The sequence below is a fragment of the Budorcas taxicolor genome, chromosome 11, assembly GCF_023091745.1.
Source record: "Budorcas taxicolor isolate Tak-1 chromosome 11, Takin1.1, whole genome shotgun sequence".
In the NCBI taxonomy this organism is placed as follows: domain Eukaryota; kingdom Metazoa; phylum Chordata; class Mammalia; order Artiodactyla; family Bovidae; genus Budorcas; species Budorcas taxicolor.
Window position 1 is genome coordinate 70,137,593 of NC_068920.1, and position 27,940 is coordinate 70,165,532.

Consider the following 27,940-nt stretch of genomic DNA (forward strand, 5'->3'; position numbering starts at 1 on the left):
AGCCAAGATCTAAGAGAAAGGAGACGGGCCAAGCCCTGCCTGGTGTGTAGGCTCTGGTGTGTGAAGGCCTCAGTGCCTTCATCTGTAGAGTGGAAGATTATTGTAGGGTGACAAACTGTTGCAGTTTGCCTGGGATAGAGGGCTTTCCCAGGACAAGGGACATGGAACTGTCAGTGCTAAAGGCGGTCAGTTCAAAGAAAATCAGGATGTTGGTCACGCTGAGCTGTGAGCTCCTAGATGGAATAAAAACAGACACAAAGTCCTTCACACGGCGCATGGTACATTACAGGCACTTGACATATGTTACTTCAATTGATTTGTGTTAACCCAATTTCAAAGCAAGGAGCCCAGATCTTTTTTCCTTTATGAGTAGACCTCTAGTTTGGCTGTTCTCACTGGTACTGAGAAGCTAATGAGATCCTTCTGGTGGGAGGGGTGTGAAAAAGTATTAAGGTCTTCTGCTACTTGCCGAGCTCTGAACAACTCTAGAGTCACTGAAAGATCAAAACCACCAAGACGAGCAGTAGGGGAGAAAGCAGCTGTTTTCTCACCAGGTGTTTGAGCCTCATGTGACTTTAAGACTTTTGGACCAAAAATAGGTTTCATATGGCCTTTCCCATTTCTGATAAGGAAGGTGTGAGGGTTGGGACAGAGAACAAATTTATCTCTAAAGCATCTCCTCCACTAAGGGACTCCTGAGACAGGCTTTGTTTCCAACATAGGAACAAAGACAATTGGATTTCTTTTATTTCCTGGAATTATCAACATATACAACATTCAAACAAACACAAACCCCTATTGGAAGAGAATCCTGAGTTAGTGAACTTTACACCTTAAGGGGAAATTAAGGTTGTAAGTTCAAGTTTGCAAGTGAACCCATTAAAGTTCTGATAAATACAAAGTGATTAGGGCTTTCCTGGTGGCTCAGTGGTAAAGAATCCCCCTGCCAATGTGGGTGACACGGGTTCAATCCCTGATCCGGGAAGATTTGCACGCATGGAGCAACTAAACCCCAGTGCCACAACTATTACGTCTGTGCTCCAGAGCCCAAGAGCTACAACTACTGTGCTCACACGCCACAGCTTCCGAAGCCCAAGCGCCCTGGAGCCTGTGCTCCACAACCGGAGAAGCCATCGCAATGAGGAACCCGCACACTGCAGCTAGAGAGTTGCCCCTGCTCACTGCAACTAGAAAACACCCGTGCAGCAAAAAAAAAAAAAAAAATATATATATATATATATATAAAGTTATTATAACACATATGGTACTTGGATTTACCTTATTCCTTGAGAGTTAGTGTCCTCGCCTCTGCCTAAACTTCTGTGAATTTCCAGAGGTGTCCAGCCCCAGTAGCACTCCTGCTACAAGACCTGTGTGCTGGGCTCACAGTCTCACTGTGTCTCACTTCTTGTACCTGTTCTCTGTTCTCACCTCCAGGCAAGCTACAGCTCATGAATGGGGTTCAGTCCTCATTTGGTCTCCCCCAAATTGGTCACCTACCACATATAAGTGAGGAGCAGGCTTTCTTGAGGTTCCGAACCATGGAGCCTTTTCACCTTGCAGAGATACACAGTTTTTAAAGAGAGATACTAAATATTTGGGCTTCCCTTGTGGCTCAGCTGGTAAAGAATCTGCCTGCAATGTGGAAAACCTAGGTTCGATCCCTGGGTTGGAAAGATCCCCTGGAGAAGGGAAAGGCAACCCACTCCAGTACTCTGGCCTGGAGAATTCCCTGGACTGTATAGTCCATGGGGTCACAAAGAGTTGGACACAACTGTGTGACCTTCACTTCACTCACTAAATATTCCCTTTCTTAAAAATCCCCTTGTCACTTGAAATTTCCTACTGGCTACTTTTCTCTACCATATTTTTAGCAACTCCCACCTCACCCTCACTGCGCCTCACCAGTCCCATCACATCTGATTCTCTTCAGCCACCTCCAGCCCAGCTTCTCCCCTCCCTCTCAGTACGCTCACTCCCCGCACTCACTTTTTGGTCACATCAGTTTCCCTCAGCCCCACCTTAGCTCACCACCCATTTTTGCACAGCTAAAGACACGCAGAGTTGGATACAACTGAGTGATTGAGCACACACACACACACACACACACACACACACAAAGTATTAACTAAACACAAAATCTGTCTTGTCTTAAGTTTAGCCCTTTAGCTGGACTTAACATTCTTTTATAACTCTTAAACTTACCATTTTTGAGAAGGAATACAGAAGAAAATCTCCATGCCCTAGAATTTCGTATGAGGGAGACTCATGATACGGAATTTAGAAAGATGGCAATGATGACCCTGTATGCGAGACAGCAAAAGAGACACAGATGTGTAGAGCAGACTTTTGGACTCTGAGGGAGAGGGAGAGGGTGGGATGATTTGGGAGAATGGCATTGAAACATGTATACTATCATGTAAGAAACGAATCACCAGTCTATGTTTGATGCAGGATACAGGATGCTTGGGGCTGGTGCACGGGGATGATCCAGAGAGACGATATGGGGTGGGAGGTGGGAGGGGGGTTCATGTTTAGGAACTCATGTACACCCGTGGTGGATTCGTGTCAACGTATGGCAAAACCAATACAGTATTGTAAAGTAAAATAAAGTAAAAAAAAAAAAAGTAATTTGATCACAAGTATCAGAACCTCCTGGAGAAGGAAATGGGACGCACTCCAGTTCTTGCCTGGGAAATCCCATGGACAAAGGAGCCTGGCAGGTTACAGTCTATGGGGTTTTGAAAGAGTCAGACAACAATCAGAAACCTACTTGAGCTGTCTTGAGCAGGGAGGGAGTGAGGGAGAGTAAAAGTTCATACTACATGAATAAAGGAGTTTCTCACAGTCCCCAAAGAACAACCAACCAGGCTCGGCAGGAGGATGAATACCCTCCCAGTCCCCTCTTTGGGACTCATGGCCTTCCCCCTGCTTCTTCTATAAGGCTGCTTCCTTTTTCAATGTGTGTAGCCTTTACTGCCTCTCCGTGCCTTCAGCTTTCAGTTTATACGCTCCTTCCATTAGGAAACACCCAGCTATCTCGGAAACCAAATTCAAAATTTCCAGGCTTGAGTCAGGTGTCCAGTTAACTGTTCCTCGTTCAATTAACCATGGCCAAGAGGCGCAGTTCAAGTACTCCACAAACGCAGCCACCAGAGCGTCATCCCTTCGGTGAGGCAGTGTATGGGCCAGCAGATGACCCGAAGCTACGGACAGGACGATTCCCATAAACACTACAGGTTTACAGATTCTCTTCTCTGCCTTCTCAGAGAGCACATTTTGAGTTTATGGACTGCTTTCTAGGAAAAAAAGAAAAAAAAACCCCTACTGTCCATGAAACTAGGACTTGGGGCCTTCCTGTCTTCTCTTGAAGACCACCTCAGATGAATGCAGGCATGACTTGGGAGCCTCCGTTTCTGTCTCCCCCACTCCTCAGAACTTGGGGTCCTTGAACTGTTCTTGATCCCCTTTGTTGCTGTTGTTCAGTTGCTCTGTCGTGTCCAGCTCTTTGTGACCCCGTGGACTATAGCACACCAGGCTTCCCTGTCCGTCACCAACTCCCAGCGCTTGCTCAAATTCATGTTCATTGAGTCGGTGATGCCGTCCAACCATCTCTTCTTCTGTCATCCCCTTCTCCTCCTGCCTTCAATTTTTCCCAGCATCAGGGTCTTTTCTAATGAGTCAGCTCTTGGCCAAAGTATTGGAGCTTCAGCTTCAGCATCAGTCCGTCCAGTGAATATTTAGGGTTAATTTCCTTTCAGATTGATTGGTTGGATCTCCTTGCAGTCCAAGGGACTCTCAAGAGTCTTCTCCAACACCACAGTTCAAAAGCATCAATTCTTCGGTGCTCAGACTTCTTTATGGTCCAAATCTCAAATCCATACATGACTACTGGAAAAACCATAACTAGCTCCATTTCCTTGTTCCCAGCTTCTTTCCGCTGAGGCTGGTCCTTGCTGATATACTCGTGAGTGTTAAGCAGTGAAATTCATTCACCTAGCAAGTGTTTATTGAATGCCCATGCTGTGAACACTTTTCTGGGGCCAGTAACCAATGTAAGCAAGACAGACCTTGACCTCACCAAGCTGGGTGTCCAGTGACTCATGTGGAGACTGGGAGAGGGTGCTTCTGAGGAGACTCTGAGCTGAGGACCCCAGGCCCTCACACTGAGGTCTTAAACACCTCCTGGGTCTTCTAGGAGTTGAATACCTGCAGGCTGCGGTCCAGTTGCAATCCATGTGATTTTGTGCTTTGCTCAGCTAATGACTAGACAGATGCCCCCTCCCTGCCACCAGTAAAAGCACGATTCTGTTTGCTTCTTTTTGTGTGTTTCCTCAAGCTTGGTCCTGCCAAGGTTGGATTTCTCCCAGAACCTGCTAGTTTAGTCCACTTGGGCCATCACTATGTAACTGTTGCTGTGAGCTCTTGACCAGAGGGGCTCTTATCTGCAGCCTCTCTCATTTGTGGATGAACTTGCGCATGGGACCTGGAGTGCATTGGAGAGGCAGTGAAACCCTGAGGCATGAACCCAGCACATCACTAGGTTTCTGTGGACCCGAGGGAAGGGAGATGGGGAGGGGTAGCATGGGAGTAGTAGTGTTCAGAAGCTGAGAAGGATTGAGCTCTTGGAATGTTTAAAAGAACTGTTATGAGGGAGGAAAATGTCAGGCCTGTTGGCAACATCAACCATAGCAATGTTTACTGGGTGACTGGCATGTGCCAAGCACTGTGCCACTCATGTTACATACATCATCTCATTTGATGGTCACCATAATCTGGTAAAGCAGGGGTGACTATTCTCACTTTATAGATGGAGAAACTAAGGCTCAGATTGCTTAATGCTTTGCCAAGATCCCACTGCCAGTAATTATCAGAGTCCGGAGTTGAACCCAGGTCTGAGCTCTTAAAGCACCACAGGAATAAAGAGAATCCTCTGGCGTCCTTGGTGATCTCTCTGTGGGTGTTCCTCTGGGGTTTCGAGATCGGACACAGCCCCTGACTCAGTGTGGCGTGCAAGGTCTGCCCAGTGGCGTTCAGAAGGAGATGGGCTGGCGCCAGCCACAGTGCAGTACAAACAGTAGCCTGAGACCCTTTAGGGGCCCACCTCTTCACCGCCCTGCCCTGCTACCGCTGCTGCTGCTAAGTCGCGTCAGTCGTGTCCGACTCTGTGCGACCCCATAGACGGCAGCCCACCAGGCTCCCCCGTCCCTGGGATTCACCAGGCAAGAACACTGGAGTGGGTTGCCATTTCCTTCTCCAATGCATGAAAGTGAAAAGTGAAAGTGAAGTCACTCAGTCATGTCCAACTCTTAGTGACCCCATGGACTGTAGCTTACCAGGCTCCTCCGTCCATGGGATTCTCCAGGCTAAGGAGCCCACCAAAGCAGGAACTCCTTGGTGGTGGCATTTTCTTGGGGCGTCCGACCTAATCACACAGCCCTGAGCCTCTGCTGCTATGTTCTTGGGTTTAAAGTGGGCACACTTGACTTTGAGTCTCAGGCCTGAAGATGTGGTAAGGGAGCCGGTGGCAGAGGCAGGGGCTTTGGGAGTCGCAGTGCGGGCTGAGGGTGTCAGCAAACTGCTCTCCTCTAGGCTCCCGTAACTGGGGGCCCAGTTGGGCCTTCTGTGCTATAAACCAGTTCTCAGATTTCTCATCCGTAAAGTGTTTGGATTCAACCATTGCTCAGCTTTCTCCCAGCTCTGAGACTTGGCAAATTCAGGGTTCAGAGCTTCTTGGAGCAGCAGCCACTCATGACCTCTAATCAACCTTGGCACATTCTAAGTACTCAGTAAGTACTTGTTGAACTGAACCCAGGAGATTAGGAGTTTCTCAGCAGAGCAAAATAATTCCCCAGGGGGGGTTCACCACTTACCCTGAAGTGACCAGTTCCCCTGTCCATGGGCTCTCAGAAAACACCCACCAAGTGATATTTGGCATTTTGTCTTAGAAGCAGACTTAGATGGAAAGGATCAGGATTTGGGTTGTGAAGTTGGGGAAGGGAAGAAACCAGCTTTAGGGGACATTATTGACCAAGGGCAGTTGCTGTGAAACTTGAGACCCCATAGCACCTCTCCTCATACCACCCCACCTCCACCCTGGGGCTGGATGACTGAGAGAGGCCAGGCCAGAACCTGCTCCAGCCAGCTCACCTGCAGCCAAGGCCCTAAGGAAGCTCCAGGGAGTCTCAAGGAAAATCCTACCTCTGCCTTTATAAAGGGGCCTGAGGAGAGGTGCCTGGGCTCCCCTAGGGCCCCCAGGCTTGGCGGGAAGGGCTCATGGGGGAGGGGGCAAAAGGGCAGTCCTGCCAGGCCTCTCAGCGCCTGCAGGTGCCACCCCCCTGCTGCTGCAGAGACCTGGCTGCCTGCGAGAGGTTCTGCCTCGGCCACCACCGAGACCTTCTCTCCCCAGTACATCTGAGAACCTGAGTCTTTCCTCTCTTGCTCACTGCTCACTTGCTCTCTCTCTCTCTCACACGCACACACACACACACACACACACTTCTCTTCTACTCGGAGTATCTTTAATGCACTCTCGGTAGTTTTTCCTCTCCCGTTTACTGCATCTTCTCACATAACGCTCTCCCCACTTCCCCAGTCTTTCATATTCCTTTTCTCTCTCTCCCTGTCCCTCCCTCTCTCTCTCCCTTTCCCTCTCCCTCTTCTCCTCTCCCCTCACCTCCCCTGGTGCTTAACTGAAAACAAAAGTGAGTTTGTTGAGCCCTGCTGGTGGGGAAGAGGAGCAAGCGGCAGCAGCCAGGGTGGCCGCAGCAGAAACAGGCTGGGGCCAGAGGCAGTGTCCACAGCCGGAGACCCCAGCGCCCAGCTCTTCCGGGCAGCAGGTAATGCCTCAGACAGAGCTGGCTCAGGGGTCCTGCTCTTTGTCCTGTCTCATCCTCTCATACCAGCTCCACTGATCTGCCTTCTAATTTGGCCTTGAAGGGGGAGGGGGATTGAAGATTTAGGGAATGGTAGGCACAAAAGGTCCAGGGAGTCACGTGCTCTCCTCCTCGGAGAGCGGTGTGTGGTCTGATGTGGCTGGAATCCAGGGCATGTGGGGTCAAGCAAGGGTAGCTGAAGTTGGAAAATACAGGGTCCAAGGTGGCTGGGGTGTCTGGATGAGGGGCGTGACAGAACCTACCCAGGCAGGTTAGGGCCAGATCTTGATGGATGTTTAGAGCCATGTCATAGACCCTAGGCTTTAGATCCTAGAGAGCTATTGAATATTTTTCACCTGAAGAGTAACATGACCAAATCTACATTTGAAGAGAGTAGTACTTGAACTCTCATCCCACGGAGAACTGGTTTACCCTCTCAGAATAAAGCAGTCCTAGTCTTCTCCCAATTTAAGGAAAAGATAAGGTTATTTGTTCAACGGTTAAATTTTCTTCTATAAAATTTCTGTAAACCTCTGATGCCTGCCAACAAGTATCAATAATCAATAAAAAGGATGTAAGTTTAAAGTAGTAGAAAAATTCAGAAGTAAAAAATCATTGAAGTAAATGCAGTCCTTTAAGCTATATACAGATAAATTGGTAGTATTTTCTGCTAGTAAAATTATTTCTAACTCATATGCACAGTATTTTATGGTGCTGCCCCCCAGAATACCATGACTCCCAGGAGTTTGCCAAAGGAGCAGTTAGTTAATGCTAACTCTGCGGCTACCTAGGGCATGGGATGGATGGGGCAACCAGAGACAGTGGGAGCAGTAGCTGGTTATTGTGATGACAGGAATGTGAGACAATAAAAACCTGAATAAAGGTGGTGGCGATGGTGGGGAAAGGGAAGGGAGCCAAGAAAATAGTCAGGAAGTGAGTGAAAGAAGTTAGTGTCTGATTAGACATGGATGATGCGAGAGGAGGAGGCTTCAAGAGTGAGACCCAAATTTCTCCTCTAGATGGCTGGATAGCTAGGGGCTGCTGCTGCTGCTAAGTTGCTTCAGTCATGTCCGACTGTATGCGACCCCATAGACGGCAGCCCACCAGGCTCCCCCGTCCCTGGGATTCTCCAGGCAAGGACACTGGAGTGGGTTGCCATTTCCTTCTCCAATGCATGGAAGTGAAAAGTGAAAGTGAAGTCGCTCAGTCGTGCCCGACTGTATGCGACCCCATGGACTGCAGCCCACCAGGCTCCTCCATTAGCTAGGGGCTCTATCAATCAAAACGGAGGAGGATGAGGCTGGGGTGACAGAAAAAGAAGAGGCGGAGCTGCCTTGAATATGTTGAGGCTGCCCTGAGAAGACTGCCAAAGCCCCAGACGGAGTAGGACATTTGGCAGTTGGAAATGCCCAGTACCCTTAGGACCTAGAGACGCTGGTGACCCCGGTTACAGGATGATGCCAGAAGCAATATGAGATGGTCCAGGAAGAGTGTAGAAAGAGGGGAGACAAGAAGGTCCAGGAGGAATCCTGAGGAAGACCAAGATTTAAGGGAGACCTGCAAGAGGAGCCAGGTAAGGACACTGAGAAGGAGTCCTCAAAGAGATAGGAAAAAATATCTAGAAAGTACTGCCTTAAAACAACCACGAGCATCTCAGTTCAGAGGATGCAGTCAGCATCACCGATATCCCAGAGAGATAAGCCAGACCATAGCTTCACAGTGCTGTTGATTATTTTATCTTATCGACTTACTGATTTGAGAATAAGACAAAAAAGAGAGAGCTGAGAACAGAGTTAAACTTGGGTGCTCAGCATAAATGAGATTAGCGGTACAGTAGGGAGTAGTGGGGACTGTGGCAAACTAAAATGCATATGCTTATCCATCACTCAGCTCTAGCTGATTGTTGCCAAGTAGAAATACGGGCACTGTCATCAGGGAGTCTGAATTTTCAAGAAAGGTCTCTAGATTTTTACGTGAAATCTCATAATTCTTTATGTTAGCAACAATTAAAAAAAAAACTATTGTCATCTATGAGAGCTGAATTAAACACATCTTTGTGCTGCCAGTTTAAAATCTCTGCCTTAGTCAATGTCTTTAGTGTGGTGGGGATGAACCAGTTGCAGCATATTGGGAAGTGATTGGTAAGGAGGAAGTAGAGACAGTGAGTGTTAACCACCTCTTCAAGAAGTTCAGGGGAGAGAGGGAAAAAAAGAACAGGATCAGGTAGGAAGAGCTCTTTACAGGCTGAGAGAAAAAGGGTGGAGGAGAGAAATTGAAGACCCAGGTAAGGAAAGGCTGGTTGAAGAAATAAGAATCCAGTAGAAGGGAACAGATAGGGCCAGAGATGGGCTAGAGGAAGAATTCTTTTGTTCAGAGATAGACTGCAGCAATGGTAAGGACACAGAAGGACTGGAAGGGAGGAAGTTGATGGATTTCATGCCTGGAGGCCTTGTTTTCTAGGTGAAGTGAGGTAGGAGATGCATCAAGAGGCTTGCTTAGAGGGACATGGGAAAAGTCACTGACAAGAACGAATGGAAGTGACTGTACTTCTGAGACCTGATAACAGTGGAAACCCTCATTGGTGCAGCTGGGGGCGAGGGGGCTGGGTTATGCAGAGGGGCTCATGATCCTGGGTGCTAGCGTTGGTGGCAAGGGGAATTAGCACCTGTTACATTCCAGGCCCTGTGTCTTGTGTACTATTCTCCCTATCTGATTTATTGGGACAACAACCTTGTTCGCTCAGACTGAATTCACTCATGAGTAAGTAGCACCTCTGAGATTCGCACTGACATCTAGCTAGATTGAAAACCCAGCTGGCACCTTGCATCCACCGTACCATTGTGTACCACACTGCCCCTCCTTGCACCCCAGGACACCCTGGCAGAGGTAGAGACTGGGTCAATTAGTTCTTGTTTGGGCATCAGCTGTCTGGTGTTACTGGGAAGTCAAAGAGTAAGAGAGTAGAGTCTGTGATGAAAGAGTAGCTAAAATTATTGACAGTTGGGAGTCAATGGAGAAATAAGTGAGGGCCAAAGGGGATGATAAAACTAAAGAAACAAAAGCTTGGAGGGAGAGGAAGACTTGATGAAGCCCAAAGACAGTCAAAAGCAGAGACATTACTTTGCCTACAAAGGTCCGTATAGTCAAAGATACTGTTTTTCCAGTAGTCGTGTACAGATGTGAGAGCTGGATCATAAAGAAGGCTGAGTGCCAAAGAGCTGATGCTTTTGAAATGTGGTGCTGGAGAAGACTCGTAAGAGTCTCTCGGACTGCAAGGAGATCAAACAGTCAATCCTAAAGGAAATCAACCCTGAATATTCATTGGAAGGACTGGTGCTGAAGCTGAAGCTCCAATACTTTGGCCACCTGATGCAAAGAGCCAAAAGAGACTCTTTAGAAAAGACCCTGATGCTGGGAAAGACTGAGGGCAGGAAGAAAAGGGGGTGGCCAAGGATGAGATGGTTGGATGGCATCACTGACTTAATCGACATGAGTTTGAGCAACCTCCAAGAGTTGGTGAAGGACAGGGAAGCCTGGTGCGCTGCAGTCCATGGGGTCACAAAGAGTCGGACCAACTGGGCAGTTGAACAGCAACAGCAAAAGAGAGTCAGTGAGAGACTGAATCAGGGCAGAGGCAATGGAATTGGTGAGGAAGGAAAGGATTCTCGAAAATTTTTAATGTGGGAGTGGAGCTGAGAGAAAGAGGTGAGGTGAGGATGATCCAGGGTGTCCACCTACGCAGCTGGGTAGACAGTCATGCTTTTGATGTCACGTGGTATGTCTCTCTGTCTCTGGCTCATCATGCTCTGGGTACCCTAATCAGCGCGCTCTACCTCAGACCTTAGGCACACTCTCAGCACTTGTGGAAGTGGCTCATTCTCATTTTTCAAGTCACAGGTCAAATATACCCTCCTCAGAGAGGCCTTTCTTGATCTTGCTATCTAGTGTAGCTTCGTGGTCTTTTCTTTTTTCTCAGAACACTTATCACTGCCTGCAATGACTGTTTCTAGATTTGTTTACTTGTTTATTGTCTGCATCTGCCACTGGAGAGGCTCAGGAGATCAAGGGTATCTGGGCCTTCTTCACAGTTTTGCTTCCTTGCACCTAGACCAGTGCCTGACACACAGTAGACATTCATCAAATATTAAGTGAGAGAAAGAAGGGAGGGAGGGAGCATGGGAGAGAAGGAGGCAGGGAAGACTGGAGAAGTAAGTTTGGGGAAGGGCACGTGTTCTGTGTTTGAATGCTGACCTGAGGTGCCCCCCAGGAGGCAACACCCGCTGGGCAGCTGGAGAGCACACTGGGAGGTCAGAGACAGACTGTCATCGTGCCCGTGAAGAAGGTGGGCCCGCACGGCCCAATGGTGCAAGCACATCCTTTCACAGGGCTGATCGCCGCTTTAAGGCCGGTGTGGGAGGTGACTCTTTGGGGCCCAGTGGAAAAGGGATCCCTCCGTTATGCTGAAGTTGGGACAGAGTTTTTCTCACCTCTCTTATCTGTTCTGTTCCCTATCCCCGCTGCTGCCCTGGCTTTGGCTATTTTCCATCTTTCTTCAGTGTCGGCTACAAGTCCCTGGAGTCTGAATACAGACTAAATCCTCTCATCTCTTTTATCTGGGAGAATATCCCACCCACATCCACCCACATCCAACTCTAGCTTCACCCAGAAGGTGGACTTAGTCTTACTGTATAGGAAATACTTTCCCCTTGCCCTTGGCTTCTGCTCCATTTCAAGGGCCTCCACCCCCCACAGGGCACTCAGCCGAGCTCGCTGCCCTCCTTTTGCAGGGTCTCCAGCTGCTGAGCAGCTCCAGGACATCCTGGGGGAGGAAGATGAGGCTCCCAACCCCACCCTCTTCACAGAGATGGACACTCTGCAGCATGATGGAGACCAGATGGAGTGGAAGGAGTCGGCCAGGTGAGTCCCTCCCTGGAGGGCGGCAGAGGGGGCTTCCCACGGCAGTCTGCCTAGGCCAGGGCTGAGCTGACCAGCGGCACCTTGAGTCCTGCCAGGGCACTTCCTGGCCCCCAGAGACCCACCTACCTGCCTTTCCTTGGTGTCCAGAATTGGTGTGGACACTAAGGAGCAAACAGAGACTTATGATTGTCTCATCCTTGAAGAAATGAAAATCCAAGTGGGAAAGTAGAACAGACACCCGTGAAGCTTGGAGAGAATAACACAAGGGCATGTGTCCTTTCACGTCAAACTGAATGTTGTGAAAGGGAGAGCACCAAGCAGGCTGGCATAGGTGCGAGTGCTGCCTGGAGGGAGGAGAACGTGTCCCAGGAAAAATTCCGTCGGGTGCTCCAGCGGGCACTGAAGCAAAGGAACTTGGTCGAGTCTGCGGCAGGACAAGCAGAGTGGAGCTATAGAGGTACACGGGGATCAGGAGGAGCTGTGTGTAGGGGCAATAGAAGAGAGAGGAGAGCCAGACGGCTGGAGGGGACCCACACAGTGAAGTCACGGAGCCAGCGGAGAATCAGGGTAAGGAATAGTGCTGACCGTGCCCGTGCCTGGGGCACAAAGGCCTCTGAATTAGACCGATTAGCAGTGCCAAATGCTGCCCAGGGCCCAGGGAGAAGGCAGGATATAGGAAGGGGCAGCAGGAAGGGCTGCTGAGAAGAGGAGGAGCCCTGGGACAGAAGTTGAGAGTCTGGAAGACAGAATATAACAGTGTTCTCCAGCTTTTTTGTACTAACGCCCCACACCCAAATTTGTAATTAAAATTAACTTTGCTCAAATAGAATTAAATTTTTTTTTCTAATGAGACAAAGCAATGCTAAGAAATTATATTTTTTCAGGTAGGGTTGAGCTTTGGAGCCCCACAAACAATACTTTAAACTTTTTTGCTCCTTTAAGAATGCATTTTTGCCCCCCTGGGGCTGATATTGCTCCAGTTGAGAATGCCTGGACTTTACTGCCAGCTGTGCCAAAGGTGGCTCTGCCTGGAGGCCACCACAGTACCCAGAACCTGGCTGCACCAATCAGAGCCTGGGGCCCATCCTCACCTACCAAACTCACTTACCTCAGTAGTTGTTCTATAGAACGAGGGGCAGATTTTGACATTCCCAAGCTTCCCCCCTATCCAGTCTTTCCTGGGAGGAAAAAGAGGCCATTGAGTGACTAGCAAATTCCTGCAGGCTTCAGAAGGATTGAATTCCTAGCCTCATGGCTGGGCCCAATCCCTGTCCGGAAGGTATGGAGCCTCTTCTTATCAGCCCATTCAAGGAGCCCTTACTGCATGCTAACAATTCACAGGCTCCTCTCATTCAATCTGCACAATGACCCTGGGGAGGCAGGAAATATTATTATCCTCATTTCATAGTTGATGATAGTGAGATTAATAGTCAAATCAATGCAAGAGTCAGAGCCTGCAGGTAGCCAAGTCTGGATGCCAGTCCAGGGCTGTCTGAGTCCCCAGCTTGAGTGCTTATGTGTTTCCTTCTCTTTTCCCCATTTTCCCAGCCACCTCTCTCCCCTTCCTTCAACTTCTAGGAACTCTGTTCTGATTTCCAGGGGAGGACTTAAGTCTGGAGGGAATTTGACTGCTGTGAGAGATAAACAGGGACAGCCACAGAGCCCAGGACATCCATCTGGGGCTGATAAGTGAGGAGATGATATTTCAAATGCCCAGGGCCCAGTGTGAGCTCTTGTGGCTTAATGCTTCTGAAGGACTTATAACTCCCTGGGCAAATGCCTTTCTTGACCAAAGCAGGGCATATTGAGAGAACAAAAGTTGAGAAAGGCCTTCTCCAATGCCCAGTAGGAAGAGGGTGACTTCTCCCCATCCTGGGCAAGGTGTGCATTCAGAACCCTTGGCAATAATTGCCAGGACCCGGCCCCCATGAGTACCTGTCACTCACATACATAGAACCTTTTCTGAGAAGGCCTGAGGCCCTCAGACACATGGCTGTTGCCATAGATGAGATACCCAGTTTCTAATCTGAGTGTGGATCCGTAGGGCCTTGCACACTATAGACCCTGAAGGAGAGTGATAAACTGCAGACAATGATGTTTCTGGGAGAAGGCCCCTTATAAAATAGAAAGGGGCCTGGCATTGCCGCTGCAGTGGGTGTGGGTGTTTCTCCACAGGCAGCTTCCCAAGGACAGGATTTGAAGACACCTGGGAAGGACCCCCAGTGTAACCCGAGCAGCTCCTCACACCCACAGTGAAAGGAACCTGGAGGCTGGAGGAAGTCTAACAGCTGAACCCAGTGCCAGGCTGATGGAAAGAGTAGCATCTTGCGGGTCATTTTTGAGGAAGGAAACATTCGGGGGAGAGCCACTCAGTCCTCCTTATCTTGAGATCCTTTCTCCAGCCTTCTTGCTATTCCCTTCTCCAGGGGATCTTCTCAATCCAAAGATCAAACTGTGTCTCCCACATTGCAGGCAGATTCTTTATCATCTCTCCAGCTCACTCTGGCTGGTTTGCAGCTCACTCTGGGAGATCTGGGCAGCAGAACTCTGCCAGAGTTCAGAGACAAGATTTGTTTGCTGGCCAGCCAGTCCACCTTGGCCTGGACAGCTGTACTGGAGGCTCCTCCTGGCAGGCTGCAACAGGAGAGGTCATGGGGGCCTGTTTGGGGCCTGTTACCCCCACCAGAGAATGGTAAGAATTGCCCTCAGCTGACAGGCTGTGCAATCTACTTAGGGAAGCCAGAGGTCTCAGAAGTTTCCAGAATCTAAGAACCAGCAAATCCCAGTGGGTTCTGAGACTCTTTGGAATAACAGGAAAAAATGATAGGAAGCAGGAGCGACCTCTCCCATGGACACTCAGACCCTGAGAGGGTTGCAGGTCTGTACCCACATCAAAGAGATTGCAGGAGGGCACCCTTTAATAAAAGTATTTAATTTGTTGGGAGAGTGCTTGCTTTATTGAGTTAGGAGATTAACAGAGTGAAAATCTCAAATCCGCAAGGAATTTTCCCCAGCACTGCTTTCTGGGGGTTATTAATTTGGGGGGATGTTTTGGGCCCTTAGAGAAGGAATCACCACTGGACAGATTTAAACGGCTTTTTGAGCTCTGCTGAGCTTGGTCTGTGTGTGTGGTTGGGAGTGTGCATGTGGGCATCATTTCTAACGTGATCAATGCTGGTAGGTCAGGCTGTTAATAAAATAGATTTTTATTAAGTTTGTCTCTTTAGGGTTCCCGGGAGGGGAGTGCAGCTGGCTCTTTGCTGATACTGACCTTGCCTGAAGGGAGGGTTGGATGGGTGGGGTCGGGGGGACTCCCTCACTGTGAGCAAACAATTTACCCAGGATTCCATTGTCTCTCAAGCTTGGATCTGCCTGACCACAGGGGAGGAAGGGAAGGAGGATGATCTGGGCTGGAAGCCAGGCAGCTCGTGGAGGGACTTTTGGGGTTACTCAAAAAATAGACATCGGAGCCTTCCCTGAACTCTGACAGCGAACTCCAGATCCAAGCTGCCTCTGATCTCAACTCAGCAAACCTTGAGCTGAACTTGCCAGAATGTTCTTATAAGGCACATACGCTCTGATAATATTCCTGCCATGATCAGGGAAAGGCAGAAAGAGGGGCAGGAGAAGTAGGTCAGCTTAGTTGCGTCAGACCAGATCAGTACATTTTCAAAAGCGCTGAATGGTTCTCCACACATAGGCAGAGATGCTTTCTCACTCTGTACCTGATGGAAAAGGAAGCCTGAATTTTGCTTCAACCCTGAAACTGCTCCTGCTTACAGCCTTGTAGAATATTCTCCTAACATCATCTGCCCTCTTCGTCTGCACCCCAGTCCTCTTGGTCTTGCCACTCACCTGGAATCACCCTTAAAGGGCCTGAGATGCCTTCTCTATGTAGAAAGCAGAGAAGGGAACTGAAAGTTCTTAGCACAGATATTGACAAATGTCACTCATTCATTCAACTACTATTTAGTAAGCATTTACTGTCTCTAAGACGTGAACCACATGCTTAGAGGTCCGAAAAACATGGCAGATGCCGTGCCTGTTCATGCAGACTCTCAGTCTAATGGAGCACGGAGGCAAATAACTAGACGCTTGGTGATAGGATGCTAAGAAAGCGCAGTGTAGGGGCGCCTAACCCAGACAGAAGGGACCAGGGCAGGCGTACAGGAAGAACAGCTATTCACATAGACCCCTGAAGGACGAGTCAGGTTAGCCAAGAGAGGCACAGAAGGGGGAAGGGGCCCCTGGAACAGGTGGAGCAGAAACAGAGCAGAAGTTCCCTGTAGCTGCCCTAGAGAGAGTGGCCGATGAGGCAGGCCCTGCGCAGACCGTGTTGTGCAGTTTGAACGTGATGCTGAGAACTCTGGAGGACCACTGCGGGAGAGAGACTAAACTGTCTGTCTGAGAGGGATCACTCAGGTGTCAGTGTGAGGCAAGCCTGGGCTGGTTAGGAGGCTGGTCCGGGAGAAGTGATGAGGTGGTGAGGTGAGGTGAGGTGGTGCCATCTGAACCAAGACGGTGATCATGGAAATAGAAGGTATGGCCTTGAGACATATTTTTTGAGTATATATCTGCATTTCCTTTCAAATATACTTTTTTTAGAGCAGCTTTAGATTCACAGCAAAATTGAGCAGAAGGTAGAGTTCCCATGTGTGCCCTGCCCCTACATATTCATAGCCTCCCCCATTATCAACATCCTCCACCAGAGTGGTACACTTGTCTCTACTGATGAACCTTGCTGTTGTTCAGTCACTAAGTCATGTCCGACTCCTTGCAACCACATGGACTGCAGCACACCAGGCTCCTCTGTCCTCCAGTATCTCTTGGAGTTTGCTCAAATTCAGTCCATTGAGTCAGTGGTGTTTTCTAACCATCTCATCCTCTACCTCTCCTTTCTACTTTTGTCTTCAATCTTTCCCAGCATCTGGGTCTTTTCCAATGAGTCAGTCCTTCACATCAGGTGATCAAAGTGTTAGAGCTTCAGCTTCAGTTCTTCTAATGACTATTCAGGGTTGATTTCCTTTAGGATTGACTGATTTGATCTCCTTGCAGTCCAAGGGACTCTCAAGAGTCTTCTCCAGTACCACAGTTCAAAAGCATCAATTCTTTGGTGCTCAGCCTTCTTTATGACCTAACTCTCACACCTATACATCACTGGAAAAACCATAGCTTCGACTATAGGGACCTGTGTTGGCAAAATGATGTCTCTGCTTTTTAATACACTGTCTAGGTTTTGTATTACATATATAAATTGTATATGTATGCTGCTGCTGCTGCTAATTCACTTCAGTCATGTCTGACTCTGTGCGACTCCATAGACGGCAGCCCATGAGGCTCCCCTGTCCCTGGGATTCTCCAGGCAAGAACCTGGAGTGGGTTGCCATTTCCTTCTCCAGTGCATGAAAGCAAAGAGTGAAAGTGAAGTCACTCAGTCGTGTCCAACTCTTAGCAACCCCATGGACTGCGGCCCACCAGGCTCCTCTGTCTATGGGATTTTCCAGGCAAGAGTGCTGGAGTAAATTATATATCTACCAAAAGTTCTTATGAAAAATTTCAAACACAAAAAGTAGAGAAAATAGGGTAATAGTGAACCCCCATGTATCCATCATTCAGCTTCATCAGTGATTAATATTTAGTCTCCAAAAGCAAAATATTTTGTCTGCTTTTAGGCATTTTGTTTTGTTGCTTATTTTTGCTGGAATGTTTTAAACAAAACCCCAGATGTTGTAAACATTTTAGTACACATCTTTATGAAATTAGACTTCTTTTGTAAACACAATCACAATGTCATTATATCTCCTAACAAAATTAAGAATAGCTCCTTAATATGATGGGAAATCCAGTCTAGATTCAAATGTCCCCTCTTGTGATGGACAGGGAGGCCTGGCGTGCTGCAATTCATGGGGTCGCAAAGAGTCGGACACAACTGAGCAACTGAACTGAACTGAACTTATCTCAAAAAACATCTTTTCACTGTTGGTTTATACAATTTAGAATCAAAACAAGGTATACACACTGATTTGGGTGGTTCCATCTCCCATCTTGTTAGGATCACAACCTTCAGACTCAAGAGGTGCTAAAGGAATTGTCCTCTCTGGAAATCCTTTGTCAGGAGTTCTAAAGTCAAGAGCCCCCGCCCCACCCCCCCAATCTGATATGTCCAGGTTTGCAACTACAGCCTAAACTCAGGTGAGCTGTCGGAGCCTGTGTATGATGTTCAAGGGAAAGAGAAGTGCCACTTCATTGGCAGGATATTTTAGGCTGTAAGAAACAGAAGCCCATTTAAGCTAATTTATGCAAAAACAGGGAGCATCAGCAGAACATGGGATAACCTCATGAAACGCAGGGACAGTCAGATCTCTCAGGGGCTGGACCTGGGGAGTCAGGCTGTCCTCTATCTCTGCTTCTGGTCTCTGCCTCTCTCCGGGTATCTTTTTTCAGTCTGCTGCAGCCAGCTTCTTCACTTGTCCCTGCCCTAGGCCATTCCTCAGCCTCTGTATTCACATCTACTCTACTCAAGGGACCATCCCAGAATGTGTTCCTTAATCCATCAATTTGTAATTCTTCAGAGATAATCTAATTTGCCCAACTTTGGTTGTCCCATCATTGTGCCTCAGATCAGAGTTACAGGGAAGCATGAGAGGGCGGGCCATAGCCTGGAGACTACATCCGTACGGGTGGCAGCAGAGCAGACACCCCAAACATACCTTTTACACATATGTGATAGTAAATCTATGCACTTTGTGTTATCCCTTCATTGGCCACAGTTGTGCTCCTCATGACAAACAGAACTTTCAGAATTCTTCAAGTTTCCCATGAGAGTATAGGTAGTGGAGTTTTGCAAACCCTTTCGGACGGGAAGCTTAGGGGTGATGCCCTGTCTTTGAATGGACGCCAGTGATGTCACTACAACACCACACCAGTCCCCAGGGCAGTGGAAAAGTGGAAGCTCTAACCTGTGTGCCTAGGAGGACTTCAGGAATCTTGTCTTATCCACCACACACTGCTTCTTTCAGTCTACAAACATTTTAGGGGCTGTTATGTTAGGTCCTGTGGTTGAATTAAAAGGATTAAAATATGAAACTGTTCTCGAAATGCTTCTTCTCTGGTACAGGTGTCAACAAATTTTTCTGTTAAGGGCCAGACAGCAAATGTTTCAGGCTTTTGCTTATATATGATCTCTTCTTCTTGCTTGCTTCTTCTTCTCCTTTTTTCCCCACAACTCTTTAAAAATTTTAAAAGCATTCTTAGCTAGCTGGCCATATAAAAAACAATACAGGCTAGATCATCGTTTTCCCAGCCTGATCTAGAGTAAAAGGCAGATAGGACTGAGCCACTTGAGCTGGAAACCACAGTTATATCTCTGGTTCTGCCCTCTCACTTTCCCTGCATACCCAGTCAGTAAGTTCAGAATGCACCCCTGCATGCTAAGTCACTTCAGTCTGTATGTGACTCTTTGCGACGCCATGGACCAGCCAGTCTCCTCTGTCCATGGGGATTCTCCAGGCAAGAATACTGGAGTGGGTTGCCATTTCCTCCTTCAGGGGATCTTCCCTACCCAGGGATCTAACTCACGTCTCTTCTGTCCCCTGCACTGGCAGGTGGGTTCTTTACCACTAACACCACCTGGGTAATAGTCAGTTTTAAACAAAAGCTGCTAAAATGTTCTCTCCATTCCCATTTTCTCTCCTGTATTATTGCTGCATTCTCCACAGGTCTCCTTTTTTCTAACCATTTTTGCTGCTGCTTAATTTTATCTTTCCAAGCCATATCTTTGGTTTTATGTCTTACTACTACTTGTTTTGGGCTTCCCTGGTAGCTCAGATGGTAAAGCATCTGCTTACAATGCAGGAGACCCGGGTTCAATCCCTGGGTCAGGAAGATCTCCTGGAGAAGGCAATGGCACCCCACTCCAGTATTCTTGCCTGGGAAATCTCGTGAACGGAGAAGTCTGGTAGGCTACAGCCCAGGGGTCCCAAAGAGTCGGACACGACTGAGCGACTTCACTTTCAGTACTTGTTTCAGAGAACAGTGCCTGAAGTGTTTTTCATCCTAGGTTACCACCCATTACTATAGATCATGAAGTCAATTTAGGGGGTTAAATTAGCCTTTGAAAGTTCAGTCACTCAGCCATGTCTGACTCTTTGTGACCCCATGGACTGCAGCACACCAGGCCTCCCTGTCCATCACCAACTTCTGGAACTTGCTCAAACTCATGCCCATTGAGTTGGTGATGCCACTAGCATTTAAAAAGCTAAGTAAAATAGAAGAGAGTGCATGGCACATGGACTGGGAAGTATTCTTTAAGAAACTTAAGTTTTAAGCACATAATCATGAATATAGATATATATTATATAAGGATAAAAACAACAAAAGGGCAGTACATGTGAAATGGTGAGAGAATGGCTCTCGTGAGGGCAAGAGGCTTGCCCTCAAACCCTGTCTCTTAGAAGCTGCTTTACCAGCCCCTCATCTTCAAAGAGTCTCCCTACCTATACAGTTAAAGTAGTAACAGACCTCAGGGATTGACTTGCTGATTAAAGGAAATAATATATGTAGTGTTTAACATAGCGTCTGGCACATAGAAGGTACTCAGTAAGCTTTAACCATTGTTGGTATTATTGTGCATGTGACAAAATGAATGGGAATCAGAAGAAGGAAAGGTCTCTTCAAGCTGGGCCCCTGGGACGCCTTGGTCATGAAGGAGATGGCCTTTGAATCAGGCCCTGAAGAGCAGAAGAGGAATGGGTTTCCCCAGTGGCTCGGTGGTAAAACATCCGCCTGCAGTGCAGCAGATGCAGGTTCGACGTGTGTCCCGCACGGACGTGATTCAGTGATTAAACAAGCAAAAGTGGAAGAGAGAGCACCCGGGAGGAGGAAGGGGCCTCTTCTTGGAGGCAGTGAGGAAAAGGCGCTGGCTGACTCTGAGGAAGAGTCTATAGACACTGACAAGTCTATAAATGACAGAACTATGAGGTAATTACAAAAACCCCCGGAAATCCAGACGAGTAGCCTTCAGAGAAGTTTGGCTCCAGAAATCTATCCTGAAGGAGCCAGTTCAGAATTTGCTGTAGCTTTTTCTGTTGGCATTCACTTAGCCACGGCCTCCTCCTTACCCCTGAACGAAGATGTAATGTACAGCAGGATGGGCCCTTCACCAAATGCATGAGCTGGGTGCAAGTCCCCGAGCCCCTTTCAGTTCTTCACAGCTCCTAAAATTCCACACCTCTGCCCTATCCCTGCCACCTGTACTACTGGGTACACTTTTGCGGAAGAAGCGGTTCTCCAGCAATGCCTGAATTGCTCTGCATAACTGAGGATCCTTAGAAGAGACTCCCAGGTTTGCAAGAGGAAAAACTTTCAATCACCAGGAGTTAGTTGGCCATGGAAGCTCATAGGTTCATTCCAGAACAGCCTAAGACAGAGTCTGCCTGTCTAGACCCAGTCCCAGGCAAGTCTCATAGAGGATTCCAGGCATCTTATTCTGAGTCTATCAAACATTTGAATCACTTAGCTAATGTGCCTCATTGTGACTGTATGATTTTCTAATGATAATTTGACTTTGCATGTATGGCTGCCTATAAGGAGAGAATGCAGGGGCTAAAAGATAAGAATAACTAACCCTTCATTATTGTTGTTGTTTAGTCGCTAAGTAGTATATGACTCTTTGTGACCCCATGGACTGCAGCATGCCAGGCTTCCCTTTCCTTCACTGTCTCTGGAGTTTGCTCAGACTCATGTCCATTGAGCCCATGATGCTCTCTAACCATCTCATCCTCTGCCACCCTCTTCTCCTTTTGCCTTCAGTCTTTCCAGCATCAGGGTCTTTTCCAATGAGCCGGTTCTTCACGTCAGGTGGCCAAAGTATTATATCTGTTGTAAATCCTGTTGTAAATCCTATTTTAAATTAAATAAATTGGCCTTTGGGTTTATATCGCAACCCTTGTGAACTTGGTTATTGTTTGTCAGTATCTCTGGACCTAATCATCTCTGGGATAACGTAAAGGCTGAATCTAGTCTGGAGTGGATATTCCAAGAAGCCTGTGGGGACTTTCTGGTGCCTTCAGCTCCTGTTTATACCTTCTAAATTCCTACATATGCTTGTTGACCCTTGACTCATGCCTCCTTGCTCAGTCTTACATAATTCAGTTCACTTCAGTTGCTCAGTTGTGTCCTACTCTGTGCGACCCCATGAATCGCAGCACGCCAGGCCTCCCTGTCCATCACCAACTCCCAGAGTTCACCCAAACTCATGTCCATTGAGTCAGTGATACCATCCAGCCACCTCATCCTCTGTCGTCTCCTTCATCTCCTGCCCCCAATCCCTCCCAGCATCAGAGTCTTTTCCAATTGAGTCAGCTCTTCGCATGAGGTGGACAAAGTATTGGAGTTTCAGCTTTAGCATTGGTCCTTCCAATGAACACCCAGGGCTGATCTCCTTTAGAATGGACTGGCTGGATCTCCTTGCAGTCCATGAGACTCTCAAGAGTCTTCTCCAACACCACAGTTCAAAAGCATCAATTCTTCAGCACTCAGTTTTCTTCACAGTCCAACTCTCACATCCATACATGACCACAGGAAAAACCATAGCCTTGAATAGACGGACCTCTGTTGGCAAAGTAATATCTCTGCTTTTTAATATGCTATCTAGGTTGGTCATAACCTTCCTTCCAAGGAGTAAGTGTCTTTTAATTTCATGGCGGCAATCACCATCTGCAGTGATTTTGGAGCCCAAGAAAATAAAGTCTGACACCCTTTCCACTGTTTCCCCATCTATTTCCCATACAGTTGTGACCAGATGCCATGATCTTCGTTTTCTGAATGTTGAGCTTTAAGCCAACTTTTTCACTCTCCTCTTTCACTTTCACCAAGAGGCTTTTTAGTTCCTCTTCAATTTCTGCCATAAGGGTGGTGTCATCTACATATCTGAGGTTATTGATATTTCTCCCGGCAATCTTGATTCCAGCTTGTGCTTCTTCCAGCCCAGTGTTTCTCATGATGTACTCTGCATATAAGTTAAATAAGCAGGGTGACAATAAACAGCCTTGACGTACTCCTTTTCCTATTTGGAACCAGTCTGTTGTTCCATGTCCAGTTCTAACTGTTGCTTCCTGACCTGCATATAGGTTTCTCAAGAGGCTGGTCAGGTGGTCTGGTATTCCCGTCTCTCAGAATTTTCCACAGTTTATTGTGATCCACACAGTCAAAGGCTTTGGCATAGTCAATAAAACAGAAATAGATGTTTTTCTGGAACTCTCTTGCTTTTTCCATGATCCAGTGGATGTTGGCAATTTGATCTCTGGTTCCTCTGCCTTTTCTAAAACAAGCTTGAACATCTGGAAGTTCGCAGTTCACATACTGCTGAAGCCTGGCTTGGAGAATTTTGAGCATTACTTTACTAGCATGTGAGATGAGTGCAATTGTGCAGTAGTTTGAGCATTCTTTGGCATTGCCTTTCTTTGGGATTGGAATGAAAACTGACCTTTTCCAGTCCTGTGGCCACTGCTGAGTTTTCCAAATTTGCTGGCATATTGCACACTTTCACAGCATCATCTTTCAGGATTTGAAATAGCTCAACTGGAATTCTATCACCTCCACTAGCTTTGTTCATAGTGATGCTTTCTAAGGCCCACTTGACTTCACATTCCAGGATGTCTGGCTCTAAGTGAGTGATCGCACCATCGTGATTACCTTGGTCATGAAGCTCTTTTTTTGTATGGTTCTTCTGTGTATTCTTGCCACCTCTTCTTAATATCTTCTGCTTCTGTTAGGTCCATACCATTTCTGTCCTTTATTGAGCCCATCTTTGCATGAAATGTTCCCTTGGTATCTCTAATTTTCTTGAAGAGATCTCTGCTGCTGCTGCTAATTCGCTTCAGTCGTGTCCGATTCTGTGCGACCCCATAGATGGCAGCCCACCAGGCTCCCCCGTCCCTGGGATTCTCTGGGCAAGAACACTGGGATGGGTTGTCATTTCCTTCTTCAATGCATGAAAGTAAGTGAAAGTGAAGTGCTCAGTCGTGTCTGACTCTCAGCGACCCCATGGACTGCAGCCTAGAAGGCTCCTCCATCCATGGGATTTTCCAGGCAAGAGTACTGGAGTGGGGTGCCTTTGCCTTCTCCTTGAAGAGATCTCGAGTCTTTCCCATTCTGTTGTTTTCCTCTATCTCTTTACATTGATCACTGAGGAAGGCTTTCTTATCTCTCCTTGCTATTCTTTGGAACTCTGTATCCAAATGGGAATATCTTTCCTTTTCTCCTTTGCTTTTTGCTTCTCTTCTTTTCACAGCTTTTTGTAAGGCCTCCTCAGACAGTCATTTTGCTTTTTTTGCATTTCTTTTCCATGGGGATGGTCTTGTATTCTGTACAATGTCATGAACCTCCGTGCATAGTTCATCAGGCACTCTGTCTATCAGATCTAGTCCCTTAAATCTATTTCTCACTCCCACTGTATAATCATAAGGGATTTGATTTAGGTCATACCTGAGTGGTCTAGTGGTTTTCCCTACTTTCTTCAATTTAAGTCTGAATTTGGCAATAAGGAGTTCATGATCTGAGCCACAGTCAGCTCCCAGTCTTGTTTTTGTTGACTGTATAGAGCTCCTCCATCTTTGGCTGCAAAGAATATAATCAATCTGATTTCGGTGTTGACCATCTGGTGATGTCCATGTGTAGAGTCTTCTCTTGTGTTGTTGAAAGAGGGTGTTTGCTATAACCAGTGTGTTCTCTTGGCAAAACTCTATTAGCCTTTGCCCTGCTTCATTCCGTATTCCAAGGCCAAATTTGCCTGTTACCCCAGGTATTTCTTGACTTCCTACTTTTGCATTCTAGTCCCCTATAATGAAAAGGACAGCTTTTTTGGGTATTAGTTCTAAAAGGTCCTCTAGGTCTTCATAGAACTGTTCAACTTCAGCTTCTTCAGTGTTACTGGTTGGGGCATAGACTTGGATTACTGTGATATTGAATGGTTTGCCCTGGAGACAAACAGAGATCATTCTGTCATTTTTGAGATTGCATCCAAGTACTGCATTTCAGACTCTCCTATTGACCATGATGGCTACTCCATGATATCTACACAATAGTAGGTATAATGGTCATCTGAGTTAAACTCACCCATTCCAGTCCATTTTAGTTCACTGATTCCTAGAATCTCAATGTTCACTCTTGCCATCTCTTGTTTGACCACTTCCAATTTGCCTTGATTCATGGACCTAACATTCCATGTTCCTATGCAATATTGCTCTTTACAGCATCGGACCTTGCTTCTATCACCAGTCACATCCACAACTAGGTATTGTTTTTGCTTTGGCTCCATCCCTTCATTCTTCCTGGAGTTATTTCTCCACTGATCTCCAGTAGCATATTGGGCACCTACTGACCTGGGGAGTTTCTCTTTCAGTATCCTATCATTTTGCCTTTTCATACTGTTCATGGGGTTCTCAAGGTAAGAATACTGAAGTGGTTTGCCATTCCCTTCTCCAGTGGACCACATTCTGTCAGACCTCTCCACCATGACCCGTCTGTCTTGGGTGGCCCCATGGGCGTGGCTTAGTTTCATTGAGTTAGACAAGGCTGTAGTCTGTGTGATCAGATTGGCTAGTTTTCTGTGAGTATGGCTTCAGTGTGTCTGCCTTCTGATGCCCTCTCGTAACACCGACCATCTCACTTGGGTTTCTCTTACCTTGGATGTGGGGCATGTCTTCACGGCTGCTCCAGCAAAGCGCAGCCGCTGCTCCTTACCTTGGACGAGGTCGCATACTTCACAGTCCTTCAAATTCAATGTCATGTTTGGTTTATGAACATATTACTGAACTCAGATTCGGCTGCTCAGTACTCAAAGGCCAATACTCAAAAAGACAAGTGCTAGTAGGAATGGAAAAGTTGCTTTATTTGGGAGGATCTGGGGAGATGGCAGACTCCTGTCCAAAAGCCTGTCCCAACCCCAAAGATTCTGCTTGATCATGAAAGTTTTTTTTGTTTGTTTGTTTGTGTTTGTGATCATGAAAATTTTTAAGTGGAGAATCATTTGGGAAGGGTATCAACATCTTCATTATCTTCCACTGTGTGCAGACTTTCTTCTGATTGGCTGGTGGAAAGGTAAAAGAAATCTTGTGCTCACCCTGAAGTTACCGTCCTCCACTTGAGTGAAGGCTTTTGTTCCTACAGAAGAGCTCAAAAATGTTGTTATGTATATTCATTGGGGCTTCCCGGTGGCTCAGTGGGAAAGAACCCACCTGCCAATGTAGGAGACACAGGAGATGCCAGTTGGATCCTTGGGTTGGGAAGATCCCCTGGAGAAGGAAATGGCAGCCCACTTCAGTATTCTTGCCTGGAGAATCCCACGGACACAGGAACCTGGCAGGCTATAGTCCATAGGGTCACCAAGAGTCGGACATGACTGTTGGAGGAAGGGGAACCCCTTCTATGATCTGAGAGTGGGCTCTTATCTAACACTTGGAAATGAATTGTCCAAGGAGACACACATGCTGACGAAGCAGGAGACTTTAATGGGAAGGGGCTTCTAGGTGGAGAGCAGTAGGGTAAGGGAGCCCAGGAGGAACCCAGGACAGAACTGCTCTGTCTCGTGGCTCACAGTTTCAGGTTTTATGGTGATGGATTAATTTCCAGGTTTTCTTTGGCCAATCATTATGACTCAGAGTCCTTCCTGGTGGTGCATGCATTGCTCAGCCAAGATGGATGCCAGAAAGGATTCTGGGAGGTGGTAGGATATATAGTGATTCCTTTTGACCTTTTCTGAACTCTTCCAGTTGGTGGTGGCTTATTAGTTCCATGTTCCTTACCAGTGTCATAAAATAACTCGTGAAAATGGTTACTGTGGTGCCTGGCCTGGGTGGATGTTTTCAGTAAGTGTGTTTCCCCTAACATGACTGTGGTGGAGCATGAGCACAGAGTTGCACGCATATTTCTTGAGGAGGAGCCAGGACCCTGCCTTACGGTTGTACTATTGTTTCTTGTCAGTTCCTCCTTAGTTTCTGCATTCTTTCCCTCCCCTAATAAACAACTACTTTAATCTGCTCTGTGGAATTCAGAGAAGGTCAAGGATACTGAGTGAAGCTTATTCCCTGTACAAACAAGAAATGGGGGACAAAGAATTTGTACCCAGGAGGGCCCCACAGGGTCCTGCTCTCTTTTGTCAGCTTAAAAAATGTTCATAACCTAAAAGTTGAGGATTATGTTTTATTCATCGGGAAATTTTAGGACTTCAAGTCCAGGAGATAGCATCTCAACATCTCTCGTTTCTCCCTGAGAGATGCTCTGAGATCACAGATATTCTCCTTCCTGAGTGCCCTTTGGGCTCACCAGCTCCCATTGCAGGGCTGCAATCACTGAGACTGGGACATCCTTGTTTACTGATATGGCAGGAAATATTCCATTTCTCACTTTTAAAAATACACATTATATGTGTAGTTCTAATCAGTCGTGCAAATAACTTTTACATTATTTCAAATACACATTTTAATGCATGTGCTTGTCATCATGTAGCATGAATTTGCCAAATAAACTGTAGGAAGGGGTTTAGGAGTTCCTCTTTCAAAAAGCTTTTCCTCATCTCTTGGTGTTCTGTCAAAGACTGAACCTAAGAAGTATCTAACGGTTCCTCAGATATCTCTAGGAAAGCTCTTCATTGGCCCATATAAGAGAATTAAAACTGGCTTTTGGTTTCTGCTGGAAAATTCAGGGTGCTGGTTAAGCCTCAGTGTTAAAGAGCTTTGCTGGATAGTGGGGAAAAACTGGTTACTTTTAAGAAATGAATCTGTTAGAATCACAAAATTTATTATAAATCAGCACAGGCAGAAACTGACAACACTGTGTTTTGATACTTTGTAACTAATACATGGCAGTCAAGTTTCAGGAGGATGGATGATGGGGTAGGGATGGAAGACTTACAGGATAAAAGTCAATGAGGCCACATAGATAGAGAATTACCACAGTGTGTGTATGTACTTTACACCTTTTAGGTGAGTAAACTTCATCTGAGAAATAAATTTATATAGTTTTAAATCTTAAAGCAAGTGTTTAGAGGCTATGTAACCTTATCATTAAAGATTGCATTCTATAGGAAATTACATTTTTTTTAAAAAAATCTTTAAATCAGGATGTCCTAAGGGGAAATTTTCAACAAA

At 46.9% G+C, this 27,940-nt stretch overlaps 1 protein-coding gene across 1 annotated transcript in view; it reads left to right on the plus strand.

Moving 5' to 3' along the window:
* SLC4A5 (solute carrier family 4 member 5) overlaps nucleotides 1–27,940 on the plus strand; it is a 99,348-nt gene that overhangs the window by 12,908 nt on the left and 58,500 nt on the right. Inside the window, exon 3 of the mRNA XM_052649529.1 lies at nucleotides 11,663–11,792. Within this exon, the coding sequence (XP_052505489.1) occupies nucleotides 11,663–11,792 (130 nt within the window). The remainder of the gene's footprint in view (nucleotides 1–11,662; nucleotides 11,793–27,940) is intronic.